Source organism: Bufo bufo, chromosome 10 (genome assembly GCF_905171765.1).
Source record: "Bufo bufo chromosome 10, aBufBuf1.1, whole genome shotgun sequence".
In the NCBI taxonomy this organism is placed as follows: Eukaryota; Metazoa; Chordata; class Amphibia; order Anura; family Bufonidae; genus Bufo; species Bufo bufo.
Window position 1 is genome coordinate 8,456,417 of NC_053398.1, and position 18,778 is coordinate 8,475,194.

At 39.3% G+C, this 18,778-nt stretch overlaps 1 protein-coding gene across 1 annotated transcript in view; it reads right to left on the reverse strand.

Annotated features, from left to right (window-relative positions):
- Positions 1-934: 934 nt before the first annotated feature.
- The window catches only part of SLC6A5 (solute carrier family 6 member 5), a 78,323-nt gene continuing 60,479 nt past the window's right edge, over positions 935-18,778 (reverse strand). The window contains exons 15-17 of the mRNA XM_040410329.1: positions 14,067-14,167; positions 3,125-3,292; positions 935-1,697 (exon numbers count right to left, since the gene is read on the reverse strand). Coding sequence (XP_040266263.1) covers positions 1,542-1,697; positions 3,125-3,292; positions 14,067-14,167 — 425 coding nt within the window. The 3' untranslated portion in view covers positions 935-1,541. The remainder of the gene's footprint in view (positions 1,698-3,124; positions 3,293-14,066; positions 14,168-18,778) is intronic.

Sequence of the window (18,778 nt, forward strand, 5' to 3'; positions counted from 1 at the left end):
TGTGACTATTATTAAATGGCTAGTTAAAGGTGAAAGGGCTGTTTTACTTTGCATAGTAAACAGGATAGACCCTGCAAAGAGGAAAGACAGGAAAGAAAGCCAAATAAAAATATCGTTAAATGTATATGTAGGAAGGGATGAGCATTTAAAGATATAGTAAAAGTAATATAGATTTCCAAAGTGCCTTGTAAAGGAGACATAGATTTTTTTAGCTTCTTGATATACACATTTAAAGGGTCATTCCACTCACCAATAATAAATACAGAAGCCCATGTAAAATTACGCAGCATGCAAAATCTAGACTTGGAAGACCCAATAATAAGGCAAAACCATTGTTTATATTGGTAAGTAGTATGACCCTCATACTGGAGCCTAAACAGTACATAAAATGTTTTATACACTTTCCATGTCAACGATGACCCAAAGAATAGGACTAGGAGAAGCCACCATATGGGTAAGTGTCGGGGCCATGCTATTCCAATATTGGTTTGAAACCATTAGTAAATTCTTGGCGGACCTGCTGAGTGATCTTTTTAGACAATTTGACCTATTGATCGTGATTGCATGGTACAAAGGAAGTTTAGAGAAAGTCAGTCACTTTTGTGCTAAGAGAAGCTTTCATGATATATCTTGAAGAAGCAAATCAGAATGAACTGGACTAGTTCAGAATCTTGGAAAATGTTTCACTAGTCAATCAAACGGATTTCTATTATCAAAAAATGTAAGCTCTTGTATATTCTCCACCAATCACTTGACAGGATTCCTCTGTTGACCTCTGCTGACATTTCTGCAAAGCAACACATTCTTGAAGAACTTTCCTACAACTAAATTGACTTCAGGAAGCCTCTCGGTGGAACATTGAAATATCACTCATTTGACTAGCTTCCTTAGGTCCAGTTACCCTTGCATAAACTTTACTAACAATCTCAGTGGCTTCATCTGTTGACCCGACCTTTGCAAAAAAATACATGCAGGGAGAACGTTCATACCACTAATTTGACCTGATGAAGCCACCAAATTAGTGGTGGAATATCTCGAGGAAGTCTGGTTCACTTGAGTTTACCACTTTTAGATATGACTTGGATCTCCAACCTGATAGACATTTCAGAGATGTATCCATAGAGGAACTACTCTGGGCTAATGAGGAGTGAGGCATTTTTGGGTTTTACCCATCGTCGATGGAATAAATAATGAAATTTCTTTGCTTAACAATAGATTGGCTCACACTCTATATAATATTCTCATATAACGACAGGAACAACTACTCTACTTTTCTCTATAAAATAATATTACTTACTGCAGCTGGACAATCATCGTCAGAGGCACTGCTGATATTTGGCAGTCAAACGAAAGGTTGTGGACACTATAGAGAAGCAAGAAATGTGCAAGGCGGTCGATTTAGGTGTTGGCTACAGCATGCAACAATGGATCTACTGTTTATCTAAGAGGCCACCTGCACTGTTGGATAAGGAAGCAGAATGAGACGGACATTATGAGGAATGTAGGGAGCCTGTACGACAGAGGTACAGACACCATATATACTAGCATTGTGTTCCTAGCTCCATATCCTTAGGAGGAAGCTTCAGGCCAAGTGAGGAGGTACCCAATGGGTCTATCATGTTCTTGTAACGTTCTCCACGGTGTTTAGAAAGGAACGGACCCCAGTCTGGCTGTGGAGAGCAAACCAGCTTCAGCCTCTGTAAGGTAAGAACAAAAGAGCCAGGTTAATAAGCTTGAACCTTCTAATACTTGCCACCCTTTCTAGACATACAGCCCTTTAATAAGGTCACCCAAAAGTGCAGAGAAATGCTCCTCTTGAGAGTAGACATCTCAAAGAAGAAGGTAGAAGGGTAATGAAGGTTTCATTCAGCAGTGAATTCCTTGGTACTAATTGTATCTTATGACCATCTCCTGACTGTTACTCAACATACTTCTAATTCCAGCCTTTAAGCTTAGGCTAAGGTTAGAGCAAGACCTTTGTTGTGTCCTAGAAGCTATTGTGTGACATTTGTGTGACATTTGTGATCCATAAGTATGCATTGAGTTTCATTTTTGCATTCCAAGTTCCTTGTCAATGGCCACTACATCATATTTGTTGGGAAAACCCAACATTAGTGGTTGGGACCTACCCCGAGAAAGGAGGACCCCAAAATTAATATAGAACTCCACTTACTGGTACAGGTTCTCAATTGGCCACCGATATCCCACTACCTCCAACCAAAAGCCCATACTACCTTAAAATGGTCTTCTTTTGGCTTGGTACCAACTTGCTCCTGACAAGAACTGGTTATGGTGTGGTACCAGCTCCCGTCAAACCTCCTGAGCTATATATTCTCGGCCTCTATGGGAGTAGTGGTACTTCACTAGGGGTTGTAGTCTCAACTGAGCTCATAAGAAGATACCCACAAGGCCACATATGGTGGCTCAATCACAAGTCAATGGTATGTCAGCAGCCTTGGGCCATGTAGAACACGTCCTACAAGAACCCAAGTGAAATCTATTAGATGTGATTTCCGATTTTTAACCAACGTTTCACATCCACTTTTTCCTCAATTACTGAATCCAGTAACCTAGACGGTGGGAGCTTCACAAGTAATTGAATTTGTGTTTATGATAATCCCCTGAAGTATACAAACCAGACCAAATAAGAAACCTGCGCTAGAAATGAGATTCTAATTATCCGCGAATGATCGTTCTCCACCGAGCGGCAGGTGAACGCAGAAGAAAAATAGGCTTCATGTTTCCTGGGGGGAGCGGGGGCTCCGGCATAAAATGACAAGAAAACAACCTTCTGGCATCATAAACAGAGCAATTATTGGTTTACTCGCTATTAAAATAAATTGAGCTTCTAATGTCATTATTTTTAATCTCATCTAAATTGCCATTTTGACTCCATGACCTCCCAAGTGAAGAGTCGTAAATACAATGGATTAGGTCGGGCTGGGGCTGGGGACGAGGTGCATGTCCATGACAAAATGCATTGTAATCTTTTTATAATCCAGCTGTTCCGCTGCCTATTGGAAGCCGCAATCTTATTTTTGATTCTTGCACTGGGCAGAAATAATCACTGTTTAGTATGCAAAGCCAGAGCCCGGCTAATGATTGAGCCGCTCGGAGCCGCTACCTCAATAAAGCTGCCGGGTGCCAGATACATTTTGATGACAAACATGATCGGAATCCAGATGACGGAGCAGGCCAGCATCAGCCACCCGAGGACCATGGACCACCCTGGGTAGTGGTAGGTTCCATAAGTCATTGGTTCCCACTGGTAGAAGCTGAAGCATAGGATGAACTGAAAGACAAACAAAGGGTTAATATCAGACGGCAACATGTGGAAAGGAGATTTAAAGGACAGGATCAAAAATATACAAGGGGCAAATAAAAAAATCCACACAGTGATACTGCACAAATAACCCTAATAATCGACTGGGCATTAAATATTATAGCCACTAGGGGCGCTATTCTGTTTGCTGTGTAAATTATCCCTGTACTGTGACATCACTGCGTTTATTATCCCTGTACTGTGACATCACTGTGTGTATTATCCCTGTACTGTGACATCACTGTGTTTATTATCCCTGTACTGTGACATCACTGTGTTTATTATCCCTGTACTGTGACATCACTGTGTGTATTATCTCTGTACTGTGACATCACTGTGTTTATTATCCCTGTGCTGTGACATCACTGTGTTTATTATCTCTGTACTGTGACATCACTGTGTGTATTATCCTGTACTGTGACATCACTGTGTGTATTATCCCTGTACTGTGACATCACTGTTTATGATCCCTGTACTGTGACATCGCTGTGTTTATTATCCCTGTACTGTGACATCACTGTGTGTATTATCCCTGTACTGTGACATCACTGTGTGTATTATCCCTGTACTGTGACATCACTGTGTTTATTATCTCTGTACTGTGACATCACTGTGTTTATTATCTCTGTACTGTGACATCAATGTGTTTATTATCTCTGTACTGTGACATCAATGTGTTTATTATCCCTGTACTGTGACATCACTGTGTGTACTATCCCTGTACTGTGACATCACTGTGTTTATTATCTCTGTACTGTGACATCACTGCATGTATTATCCCTGTACCGTGACATCACTGTGTTTATTATCCCTGTACTGTGACATCAGTGTTTATAATCTCTGTACTGTGACATCAATGTGTTTATTATCTCTGTACTGTGACATCACTGTGTTTATTATCCCTGTACTGTGACATCACTGTGTGTATTATCCCTGTACTGTGACATCACTGTGTTTATTATCCCTGTACTATGACATCACTGTGTGTACTATCCCTGTACTGTGACATCACTGTGTGTATTATCCCTGTACTGTGACATTACTGCGTGTATTATCCCTGTACTGTGACATCACTGCGTGTATTATCCCAGTACTGTGACATCACTGTGTGTATTATCCCTGTACTGTGACATCACTGTGTGTATTATCCCTGTACTGTGACATCAGTGTTTATAATCTCTGTACTGTGACATCACTGCGTGTATTATCTCTGTCCTGTGACATCACTGTGTTTATTATCCCTGTACTGTGACATCACTGTGTTTATTATCCCTGTACTGTGACATCACTGTGTGTATTATCCCTGTACTGTGACATCACTGTGTTTATTATCTCTGTACTGTGACATCACTGTGTGTATTATCCCTGTACTGTGACATCACTGTGTTTATTATCTCTGTACTGTGACATCACTGTGTGTATTATCCCTGTACTGTGACATCACTGTGTTTATTATCCCTGTACTGTGACATCACTGTGTGTACTATCCCTGTACTGTGACATCACTGTGTGTACTATCCCTGTGCTGTGACATCACTGTGTGTACTATCCCTGTGCTGTGACATCACTGTGTGTACTATCCCTGTGCTGTGACATCACTGTGTGTATTATCCCTGTACTGTGACATCACTGTGTGTATTATCCCTGTACTGTGACATCACTGTGTTTATTATCCCTGTACTGTGACATAACTGTGTTTATTATCCCTGTACTGTGACATCACTGTGTGTATTATCTCTGTACTGTGACATCACTGTGTGTATTATCCCTGTACTGTGACATCACTGTGTTTATTATCCCTGTACTGTGACATCACTGTGTTTATTATCCCTGTACTGTGACATCACTGTGTGTATTATCCCTGTACTGTGACATCACTGTGTTTATTATCCATGTACCGTGACATCACTGTGTTTATTAACCCTGTACTGTGACATCACTGTGTTTATTATCCCTGTACCGTGACATCACTGTGTTTATTATCCCTGTACTGTGACATCACTGTGTTTATTATCTCTGTACTGTGACATCACTGTGTTTATTATCCCTGTACTGTGACATCACTGTGTTTATTATCTCTGTACTGTGACATCACTGTGTTTATTATCTCTGTACTGTGACATCACTGTGTTTATTATCCCTGTACTGTGACATCGCTGTGTGTATTATCTCTGTACTGTGACATCACTGCATGTATTATCCCTGTACTGTGACATCACTGTGTTTATTATCCCTGTACTGTGACATCGCTGTGTGTATTATCTCTGTACTGTGACATCACTGCATGTATTATCCCTGTACTGTGACATCACTGTGTTTATTATTCCTGTACTGTGACATCACTGTGTTTATTATTCCTGTACTGTGACATCACTGTGTGTATTATCCCTGTACTGTGACATCACTGTGTTTATTATTCCTGTACTGTGACATCACTGTGTTTATTATTCCTGTACTGTGACATCACTGTGTTTAAAATCCCTTCACTGTGACATCACTGTGTTTATTATCCCTGTACTGTGACATCACTGTGTTTAAAATCCCTTCACTGTGACATCACTGTGTCTATTATCCCTGTACTGTGACATCACTGTGTGTATTATCCCTGTACTGTGACATCACTGTATTTATTATCCATGTACTGTGACATCACTGTGTTTATTATCCCTGTACTGTGACATCACTGTGTTTATTATCCTTGTACTGTGACATCAGTGTTTATAATCTCTGTACTGTGACATCACTGTGTTTATTATCCTTGTACTGTGACATCACTGTGTTTATTATCCCTGTACTGTGACATCACTGTGTGTATTATCTCTGTCCTGTGACATCACTGTGTTTATTATCCCTGTACTGTGACATCGCTGTGTTTATTATCCCTGTACTGTGACATCGCTGTGTGTATTATCCCTGTACTGTGACATCACTGTGTTTATTATCCCTGTACCGTGACATCACTGTGTGTATTATCCCAGTACTGTGACATCACTGTGTTTATTATCCATGTACCGTGACATCACTGTGTTTATTAACCCTGTACTGTGACATCACTGTGTTTATTATCCCTGTACCGTGACATCACTGTGTTTATTATCCCTGTACTGTGACATCACTGTGTTTATTATCTCTGTACTGTGACATCACTGTGTTTATTATCCCTGTACTGTGACATCACTGTGTTTATTATCTCTGTACTGTGACATCACTGTGTTTATTATCTCTGTACTGTGACATCACTGTGTTTATTATCCCTGTACTGTGACATCGCTGTGTGTATTATCTCTGTACTGTGACATCACTGCATGTATTATCCCTGTACTGTGACATCACTGTGTTTATTATCCCTGTACTGTGACATCGCTGTGTGTATTATCTCTGTACTGTGACATCACTGCATGTATTATCCCTGTACTGTGTCATCACTGTGTTTATTATTCCTGTACTGTGACATCACTGTGTTTATTATTCCTGTACTGTGACATCACTGTGTTTAAAATCCCTTCACTGTGACATCACTGTGTTTATTATCCCTGTACTGTGACATCACTGTGTTTAAAATCCCTTCACTGTGACATCACTGTGTGTATTATCCCTGTACTGTGACATCACTGTGTGTATTATCCCTGTACTGTGACATCACTGTATTTATTATCCATGTACTGTGACATCACTGTGTTTATTATCCCTGTACTGTGACATCACTGTGTTTATTATCCTTGTACTGTGACATCAGTGTTTATAATCTCTGTACTGTGACATCACTGTGTTTATTATCCCTGTACTGTGACATCACTGTGTGTATTATCTCTGTCCTGTGACATCACTGTGTTTATTATCCCTGTACTGTGACATCACTGTGTTTATTATCCCTGTACTGTGACATCACTGTGTGTATTATCCCAGTACTGTGACATCACTGTGTTTATTATTCCTGTACTGTGACATCACTGTGTGTATTATCTCTCTACTGTGACATCACTGTGTGTATTATCCCTGTACTGTGACATCACTGTTTATTATCCCTGTACTGTGTCATCACTGTGGTTATTATCTCTGTACTGTGACATCACTGTGTGTATTATCTCTGTACTGTGACATCACTGTGTGTATTATCTCTGTACTGTGACATCACTGTGTTTATTATCTCTGTACTGTGACATCACTGTGTATATTATCCCTGTACTGTGACATCACTGTGTTTATTATCCCTGTACTGTGACATCACTGTGTGTATTATCCCTGTACTGTGACATTACTGTGTGTATTATCCCTGTACTGTGACATCACTGTGTATATTATCCCTGTACTGTGACATCACTGTGTTTATTATCCCTGTACTGTGACATCACTGTGTGTATTATCCCTGTACTGTGACATTACTGTGTTTATTATCCCTGTATTGTGACATCACTGTGTTTATTATCCCTGTACTGTGACATCACTGTGTTTATTATCTCTGTACTGTGACATCACTGTGTGTATTATCCCTGTACTGTGACATCACTGTGTGTATTATCCCTGTACTGTGACATCACTGTGTGTATTATCCCTGTACTGTGACATTACTGTGTGTATTATCCCTGTACTGTGACATCACTGTGTGTATTATCCCTGTACTGTGACATCACTGTGTGTATTATCCCTGTACTGTGACATTACTGTGTGTATTATCCCTGTACTGTGACATCACTGTGTTTATTACCCCTGTACTGTGACATCACTGTGTGTATTATCTCTGTACTGTGACATCACTGTGTACATTATCCCTGTACTGTGACATCACTGTGTTTATTATCTCTGTACTGTGACATCGCTGTGTGTATTATCCCTGTACTGTGACATCACTGTGTTTATTATCTCTGTACTGTGACATCACTGTGTGTATTATCCCTGTACTGTGACATCACTGTGTATATTATCCCTGTACTGTGACATCACTGTGTTTATTATCCCTGTACTGTGACATCACTGTGTGTATTATCCCTGTACTGTGACATCACTGTGTGTATTATCTCTGTACTGTGACATCACTGTGTTTATTATCCCTGTACTGTGACATCACTGTGTGTATTATCCCTGTACTGTGACATCACTGTGTGTATTATCTCTGTACTGTGACATCACTGTGTTTATTATCCCTGTACTGTGACATCACTGTGTGCATTATCCCATTAATATTTTTAGATGACTCCATGCATAATTTGTGTTCTATGAGGAGGACACAGAGGGGATGAACATGGAGGTGGTCAGAGGAAGTGGGGACCATGAGGAACAGCATGTGAGGAAGGTGGGGGAAACATGGGGAGCAGTTTGTGATGGGGGGGGGGGTTCACAATTGTGTTAAGTATGTGAGAGAGGGGACAGGAACACAACAGTGTGTGTGAAAAGGGGGGCACCACGGGGAGCAGTGTAGGGGCTAGTGCTGTCTCTGCACCCCCTATAGATAGCATCCTGTGCAGCCCTTCTTAAAGCCACATCCGGTAATATATCGGTATACCATTAATTAGGCTCAGTCAGTTTGTTCTGGTGATCAGTCACATAAACAGGACTTGGGATTATACTGCATTAAAGGAGAACTAGCGGACAATCTATAATAAAGCCCCTTCTGTCTAATGTGAAAATGTCTTCTCCTGTGCAGAGATATCAGAGAATTCCTCTTCAAGCCTCCTGTCCCTGTGTCCCCATGACAGGTCTCCCTGTCCCAGCACTCTGATATGGAGACATTCATAGCAACCAATCAAATTATGATTGATTATCACGGGGACTCATGGCCTCATAGGAACCAATGGGATCTCTTCTTAAAATGTTACCTTTACTGTTGTGATCGACTGCAATGAGGGCAGTACCCCTATGATAACAATGAGCTGCCAGAGCGCAGGAAGTGTTGTCATAGGGACCCAGACATAGAAGCATCACAGGGGGGTAAGAAACATACATTACAAAAATTATATTTAAAATAATAAAAAAAAAATTCTCAAGATAAAATTTCATAGAGATTGTCCTAATAGTAAATTTCACAACTCGCTAATTGTGCGCAATGAAATCTGAAGGAACGATTTATAGGGTTATTATAATGATATTATCATCTCTCGTGTTATACAGCTATAAACAGCTGCACCGCAGGGAATGCTTTCCCCTTCACCTTCTTTTCTGTCCTTGTTGGCTGTGCTCAGTATTGGAGTAGAAACAAGGAGCCTGCATTGTGCATGCGATGAAGCAGCCGCACTGAGTATGTCACCTGGATATTGTACACAGGGCTGCAGCCCCCCCCCCCCCCATGCACTGCTCATCTTTAGCTGCTCTCTGCTGACACCCAGTGTCTAAACCTGGGAACTGCGCTCCCAAACAGCATCTGCAGTAAAAGTGGGAAATACTGGATATTTCTAATATACTACTGAATGCCATGGCTGATTTTCCTGTATTTATATGCACCAATGGTGCAGCTATACCACTGGTGGATACATGAAAGTGTAAACTGCATTACTGCTATACTTACTATATGAAAAGCACAATCTCTTTGCGCATATTTTTGATCAAGAAAATGTCAGGCCCATCTACCAGTGACAAGGTGTCGTCTAACAGAAGGAATATCTATCTATCTATCTATCTATCTATCTATCTATCTCTCATATATATTTATCTAGCTCATATCTAGCTTGTATTTATCTATCTATCGTTCTATCTATCCTCTCCTATCAATTTATCTATCTATCTATCTATCTATCTATCTATCTATCGTTCTATCTATCTATCTATCGTTCTATCTATCTATAGTTCTATCTATCTATCGTTCTATCTATCTATCTATCTATCTATCTATCTATCTATCTATCGTTCTATCTATCTATAGTTCTATCTATCTATCTATCTATCTATCGATCGTTCTATCTATCTATCGTTCTATCTATCTATAGTTCTATCTATCTATCTCGTAGTGCCCAGGTTACAGTATACAGATGTTACGCCGCGGCCCGGGGCCTTCAGTGCTCTCGGTGATTTTAAATTCCTGATTTGTTTTCAATATAGAAATAATTGGATAACCTGCATCGGTCTGTGTCAGTGATGGCTAACCCCTGGCACTCCAGCTGTGATAAAACTACCACTCCCAGCATGCTCTATTCATTTCTAGGGAGTTCTGAGAACAGCCAAGCAAGTGTACATATTGGGAGTCGTAGTTTTACCACAGTTGGAGTTCCGGAGGTTAGCCATCACAGATCTATATAGTAAATGAAATGACAGGTGGGGGAGGGGTGCAGTAAGAATGTTTGATCATAGTTTCTGAAATTTGGACCATGATGCTTTTCGGCCTGTCGCCTGCAGGGGTCTTCTGTCTGGAAAGCCACAATCATGAATGGAAAAGCAGAGACAAGGGATTTGAGCGCCATCTTGTGGTCAGAGCAGTATTGGCACTTTAGCTTTACAAATGTTTAACCAGGAGACCCTTGTATGTTATATATCAGAAATAACAGCCCAGATTGAATCCATACTGAGCAAATTACCCATTAGTATTAGCCTGTACAGTCGTACTATGCTGGAGCACTTTAGCCAAAAATCTATTCCTTGTGTATATCTCTGGTGGTGCCTGTATACAGTGTGTGGGCTGTATATGGATGTGTGTGTATATATATAATGTATTTTTGCTATATATGTATTGTGTTTACTGTACGTGTGCTGTATATGTACTTATGTATACTGCTGTATATCAGCTGTATGTTTGCTGTATGTATACTGTATATGTGCTATATATGAGCTGTATGTATACTGTATATGTGCCATATGTGTGCCATTTGAGTGAAGGTTATGAGCTGTATATGTGCTGTATGTATACTGTATATGTGCTATATATGAGCTGTATGTATACTGTATATGTGCCATATGTGTGCCATTTGAGTGAAGGTTATGAGCTGTATATGTGCTGTATGTATACTGTATATGTGACATATGTGTGCTGTATGTATACTGTATATGTGCCATATAAGTGAAGGTTTTGAGCTGTATATGTGCCGTATGTGTGCTATATATGAGCTGTATGTATACTGTATATGTGCTATATATGAGCTGTATGTATACTGTATATGTGCTATATATGTGCTGTATGCATACTGTATATGTGCCGTATGTGTGCTGTATGTATACTGTATATGTGCCATATGTGTGCTGTATGTATACTGTATATGTGCCATATGTGTGCTGTATGTTTACTGTATATGTGCCGTATGTGTGCTGTATGTATACTGTATATGTGCTATATATGAGCTGTATGTATACTGTATATGTGCCATATGTGTGCCATATGAGTGAAGGTTATGAGCTGTATATGTGCTGTATGTATACTGTATATGTGCCATATGTGTGCTGTATGTATACTGTATATCTGCCATATAAGTGAAGGTTTTGAGCTGTATATGTGCCGTATGTGTGCTGTGTATGAGCTGTATGTATACTGTATATCTGCCATATAAGTGAAGGTTTTGAGCTGTATATGTGCCGTATATGTGCCATATATGAGCTGTATGTATACTGTATATGTGCTATATATGAGCTGTATGTATACTGTATATGTGCTATATATGTGCTGTATGCATACTGTATATGTGCCGTATGTGTGCTGTATGCATACTGTATATGTGCCGTATGTGTGCTGTATGTATACTGTATATGTGCTATATATGTGCTGTATGCATACTGTATATGTGCCGTATGTGTGCTGTATGTATACTGTATATGTGCCGTATGTGTGCTGTATGTATACTGTATATGTGCTATATATGAGCTGTATGTATACTGTATATGTGCTATATATGTGCTGTATGCATACTGTATATGTGCCGTATGTGTGCTGTATGTATACTGTATATGTGCCATATGTGTGCTGTATGTATACTGTATATGTGCCATATGTGTGCTGTATGTTTACTGTATATGTGCCGTATGAGTGAAGGTTTTGAGCTGTATATGTGCCGTATGTGTGCTGTGTATGAGCTGTATGCATGCTGTATATGTGCCGTATGTGTGCTGTATGTATACTGTATATGTGCCGTATGTGTGCTGTATGTATACTGTATATGTGCTGTATGTATACTATATATGTGCCATATGTGTGCTGTATGTATACTGTATATGTGCTGTATGTATACTATATATGTGCCATATGTGTGCTGTATGTATACTGTATATGTGCCATATGTGTGCTGTATGTATACTGTATATGTGCTGTATGTATACTATATATGTGCCATATGTGTGACGTATGAGTGAAGGTTTTGAGCTGTATATGTGCCATATGTGTGCTGTATGTATACTGTATATGTGCTGTATGTATACTGTATATGTGCCATATGTGTGCTGTTTGTATACTGTATGTGTGCCGTATGTATACTGTATATGTGCCATATGTGTGCTGTATGTTTACTGTATATGTGCCGTATGTGTGCTGTATGTATACTGTATATGTGCTATATATGAGCTGTATGTATACTGTATATGTGCCATATGTGTGCCATATGAGTGAAGGTTATGAGCTGTATATGTGCTGTATGTATACTGTATATGTGCCATATGTGTGCTGTATGTATACTGTATATCTGCCATATAAGTGAAGGTTTTGAGCTGTATATGTGCCGTATGTGTGCTGTGTATGAGCTGTATGTATACTGTATATGTGCCATATATGAGCTGTATGTATACTGTATATGTGCTATATATGAGCTGTATGTATACTGTATATGTGCTATATATGTGCTGTATGCATACTGTATATGTGCCGTATGTGTGCTGTATGCATACTGTATATGTGCCGTATGTGTGCTGTATGTATACTGTATATGTGCTATATATGAGCTGTATGTATACTGTATATGTGCTATATATGTGCTGTATGCATACTGTATATGTGCCGTATGTGTGCTGTATGTATACTGTATATGTGCCATATGTGTGCTGTATGTATACTGTATATGTGCCATATGTGTGCTGTATGTTTACTGTATATGTGCCGTATGAGTGAAGGTTTTGAGCTGTATATGTGCCGTATGTGTGCTGTGTATGAGCTGTATGCATGCTGTATATGTGCCGTATGTGTGCTGTATGTATACTGTATATGTGCCGTATGTGTGCTGTATGTATACTGTATATGTGCTGTATGTATACTATATATGTGCCATATGTGTGCTGTATGTATACTGTATATGTGCCATATGTGTGCTGTATGTATACTGTATATGTGCTGTATGTATACTATATATGTGCCATATGTGTGACGTATGAGTGAAGGTTTTGAGCTGTATATGTGCCATATGTGTGCTGTATGTATACTGTATATGTGCTGTATGTATACTGTATATGTGCCATATGTGAGCTGTATGTATACTGTATATGTGCCATATGTGTGCTGTTTGTATACTGTATGTGTGCCGTATGTGTGCTGTGTATGAGCTGTGTGCATGCTGTACAGGTGGTATATTGACAATGTATGGATGCTTGAGGACGTGGAGAGAGGAGGGGGAGGCCGGCACACATGCTCAAACTGCCTGATGTATGGAAGACAATATGGAAGAATGACCTTTGCCTGTATTTCATGCACGATCCTCTATACGTTCTATAGGCAGCTCTATGGATGGGATCCATGGAATATGTTGAAATAGACTTGTCTGCATAAGGCGTAGAATTAAGCCCCCCACCTGGAGCCACGGCCCTCAGGGACCGATCAATACACAATATAAAGCCCTATCCATCTCCTTACAGTTAAAATAGTCGGCGTGACGAAAGCCCAGCAAATCTTCCAGAAGCGATTCGGCTGAAATCCAATCATCATCTCTATGTCTTCACAGAATCTCTGCAGGCCTGAGGGCACAAGCAAAAGGCAAAGGTTCTCATTAGACGCACAATATATGCAACAAAGCCTGCACCTGGATAGACCCCGGAGAGGGGCTCAGACACAGGGCTATGGTGACACTATTAATATAAATCTGAAGGAACGGTGGGAAGATAAGGATCTCTGTCCAAAACCAGGCAGGAGATTGACGGGAAAAGTCACTTTGTGCAGATGGATATGAATTTACCTTCCTCTGCAAATCTGGAGAGGGTAACATCGCCATCTGGTGGTTAGGTGAGAGAATGCAACTGGCCTGCAAATCCATCACAATATGCAATATTGCGCCTTTTCTGAGCCGCATGGATATAGAAATAATAGTATACTGTAATATTCCTTTCATCCAGCATTAGAGACCTGATGAGTGCCAAATAATCAGATATTCTGGATTATCAGATAGTCAAAGAATATCACACATTCTCAGGCTCTGAGGTCAAGGCAGCTGTGCATCCAGATGCAGCTCATCCCATTTAGGTGAAGATGCTGCAGTCTCTCCACTGACCTGACTGGAGTTTTGGTCTGACCCCTCGTCAATCAAAAATTTATAACCTGTTCTGAGTCCCGAAGAAGCCCTTAAAGGGGTTGTCTCACCTCAGACATTGATGGCATGCCACCAATGTTCAAAAGGTGTGGGTCCCACCAATGGGACCTGCTCCTATCTCAAAAATGAGCCCCCCAAAGTGAAGGAGAGGGCACCACGCAAGCACATCCCCCCTCCATTCGCTTCTTTGGGAGTTCCGAGAATGGCTGAGAGGGCTCTCTCGGTTATTTTTTGAACTCCCGTAGAGGTGAATGAAGAACATACTTGTGGTACGCTCTGCTTTGGGGGCCCCATTTTGGAGATAGGAGCGGATCCAAGAGGTGGGACCCACACCTATCTGACATTGGCGGTATATCCGAGCAATACATGACCAATGACAGAACCCCTTTAAGGAGCACCCATCTGCAGGATCAATTCAATTAAACCAGACATTCTACCTGGCAGGGTTGATCCTGCTGATTATAATGATACCTGCCTAGTGACAATGATTTGTGGCATTCCAAAGAAAAATGGTTTTTATTCTTTATGCAAATGAAGGCTTCAGTGCACCAAGGGACAGGGCCTAGCACGTCAGTGCACCAAGGGACAGGGCCTGGCACGTCAGTGCACTTTGGCTCCTCAGGATTCCAGTGGTGGCCATGACCTTCAGTGCACTGAAACCCTAATTAGCATAAAATATATATTTTTTGGAACAACACGTTTTCATGCGACATGTATCATTGTAATCAGCAGGATCCGCCCTACCAGGCAGTTTGCCTGGTTTAGTAGGGTTAATCCTGCTGAGGGGTGCTCTCCATGTAATCCTTCTTTAAGCCACCATGAAGAGGTGATCCAGGTAACAGTCCCAGGATACGCTACTCATTCTACTTGTAAAACTTCTTAAAATCAACTAAGAAAACAACTGAGTTGAATGTCTCCTTGTTAATGTCTTCACGTAATGGAGGTTTAATCTGTGTAAATCAGCTCTCTGTAGAGTCTCTTGGCGCCTGATCCTTCACTCACTCGGTAACACATATGTGGTGTGATGGTTTCAATGTTCCTCTTGGGAGCAGTAAACAGAGAATGGCGAAGTCTTTAACACAAGTGAAGATCGTAAAATTAAAATAGCAGCGATTCAAGATGCAAACTGTTTCCAGCTATTTAAAAAGAACTCCCAGATGGGTGCAGACATCATCATCCCCCGAACCCAGCCACAGAGAGCATTACAGGGGAAGAATCACTAATGAATCCTAATATACAGAACAGATCCTCCAGTAGCCTGCACTGTACATGGAATCATAATGGGGAGAGAGGAACAGAGCAACATTCATGTGCACAATTATAAAAGAGGTTCCCGAACATCTATTTGTTCTAATTATCTTCCCCATAGCTCAAAATAATGCAAAGTAATTATATACCATGGGAGGAGAATTCTCCTAAATTAAGAAAGTTTATATGTAATATAACTACTATAATACTGCTCCTATGTGCAAGAATATAACTACTATAATACTGCTCCTATGTGCAAGAATATAACTACTATAATACTGCTCCTATGTACAAGAATATAACTACTATAATACTGCCTCCTATGTACAAGAATAGAACTACTATAATACTGCTCCTATGTACAAGGATATAACTACTATAATACTGCCTCCTATGTACAAGAATATAACTACTATAATACTGCCTCCTATGTATAAGAATATAACTACTATAATACTGCCTCCTATGTACAAGAATATAACTACTATAATACTGCCTCCTATGTATAAGAATATAACTACTATAATACTGCCTCCTATGTATAAGAATATAACTACTATAATACTGCTCTTATGTACAAGAATAAAACTACTATAATACTGCTCTTATGTACAAGAATATAACTACTATAATACTGCTCCTATGCACAAGAATATAGCTGCTATAATACTGCCTCCTATGTACAAGACTATAACTACTATAATACTGCCTCCTATGTACAAGAATATAACTACTATAATACTGCCTCCTATGTACGGAATATAACTACTATAATACTGCTCCTATGTACAAGAATATAACTACTATAATACTGCTCCTATGTACAAGAATATAACTACTATAATACTGCCTCCTATGTACAAGACTATAACTACTATAATACTACCTCCTATGTACAAGAATATAACTACTATAATACTGCTCCTATGTACAAGAATATAACTACTATAATACTGCTCCTATGTACAAGAATATAACTACTATAATACTGCTCCTATGTACAATAATATAACTACTATAATACTACCTCCTATGTACAAGAATATAACTACTATAATACTGCTCCTATGTACAAGAATATAACTACTATAATACTGCTCCTATGTACAAGAATATAACTACTATAATACTGCCTCCTGTATACAAGAATATAACTACTATAATACTGCCTTCTATGTACAAGAATATAACTACTATAATACTGCTCCTATGTACAAGAATATAACTACTATAATACTGCTCCTATGCACAAGAATATAGCTGCTATAATACTGCCTCCTATGTACAAGACTATAACTACTATAATACTGCCTCCTATGTACAAGAATATAACTACTATAATACTGCCTCCTATGTACGGAATATAACTACTATAATACTGCTCCTATGTACAAGAATATAACTACTATAATACTGCTCCTATGTACAAGAATATAACTACTATAATACTGCCTCCTATGTACAAGACTATAACTACTATAATACTACCTCCTATGTACAAGAATATAACTACTATAATACTGCTCCTATGTACAAGAATATAACTACTATAATACTGCTCCTATGTACAAGAATATAACTACTATAATACTGCCTCCTATGTACAAGACTATAACTACTATAATACTACCTCCTATGTACAAGAATATAACTACTATAATACTGCTCCTATGTACAAGAATATAACTACTATAATACTGCTCCTATGTACAAGAATATAACTACTATAATACTGCTCCTATGTACAAGAATATAACTACTATAATACTACCTTCTATGTACAAGAATATAACTACTATAATACTGCTCCTATGTACAAGAATATAACTACTATAATACTGCCTCCTATGTACAAGAATATAACTACTATAATACTGCCTCCTATGTACAAGAATATAACTACTATAATACTGCTCCTATGTACAAGAATATAACTACTATAATACTGCTCCTATGTACAAGAATATAACTACTATAATACTGCCTCCTGTATACAAGAATATAACTACTATAATACTGCCTTCTATGTACAAGAATATAACTACTATAATACTGCTCCTATGTACAAGAATATAAATACTATAATACTGCTCCTATGTACAAGAATAGAACTACTATAATACTGCCTCCTATGTACAAAAATATAACTACTATAATACTGCTCCTATGTGCAAGAATATAACTACTATAATACTGCTCCTATGTGCAAGAATATAACTACTATAATACTGCCTCCTATGTACAAGAATATAAATACTATAATACTGCCTCCTATGTACAAGAATATAACTACTATAATACTGCTCCTATGTGCAAGAATATAACTACTATAATACTGCCTCCTATGTACAAGAATATAACTACTATAATACTGCTCCTATGTACAATAATATAACTACTATAATACTGCTCCTATGTACAAGAATATAACTACTATAATACTGCTCCTATGTACAAGAATATAACTGCTATAATACTGCTCCTATGTACAAGAATATAACTACTATATATCCCTGCTATTCTAGATGCGAAAGGCAATAAGCACAAGTCGACTCACGATATAGCGAAAGCGTTTAGTGCTTTCTATGCGGATCTATATAACCTCCCCACTCCGGACCGTCCTGGTTCAGCCTCTATTGAGCAAGCCACAGATGAGTTCCTGTCCACTCTGAAGCTGCCCTCTGTTAGTCCCCTACAAGCTTCCCAACTAGTCGCCCCTGTATCAGGAGAGGAAATTGGCAAGGTCCTTTCCTCCATTCCTTCAGGTAAAAGTCCAGGCCCGGATGGACTCCCT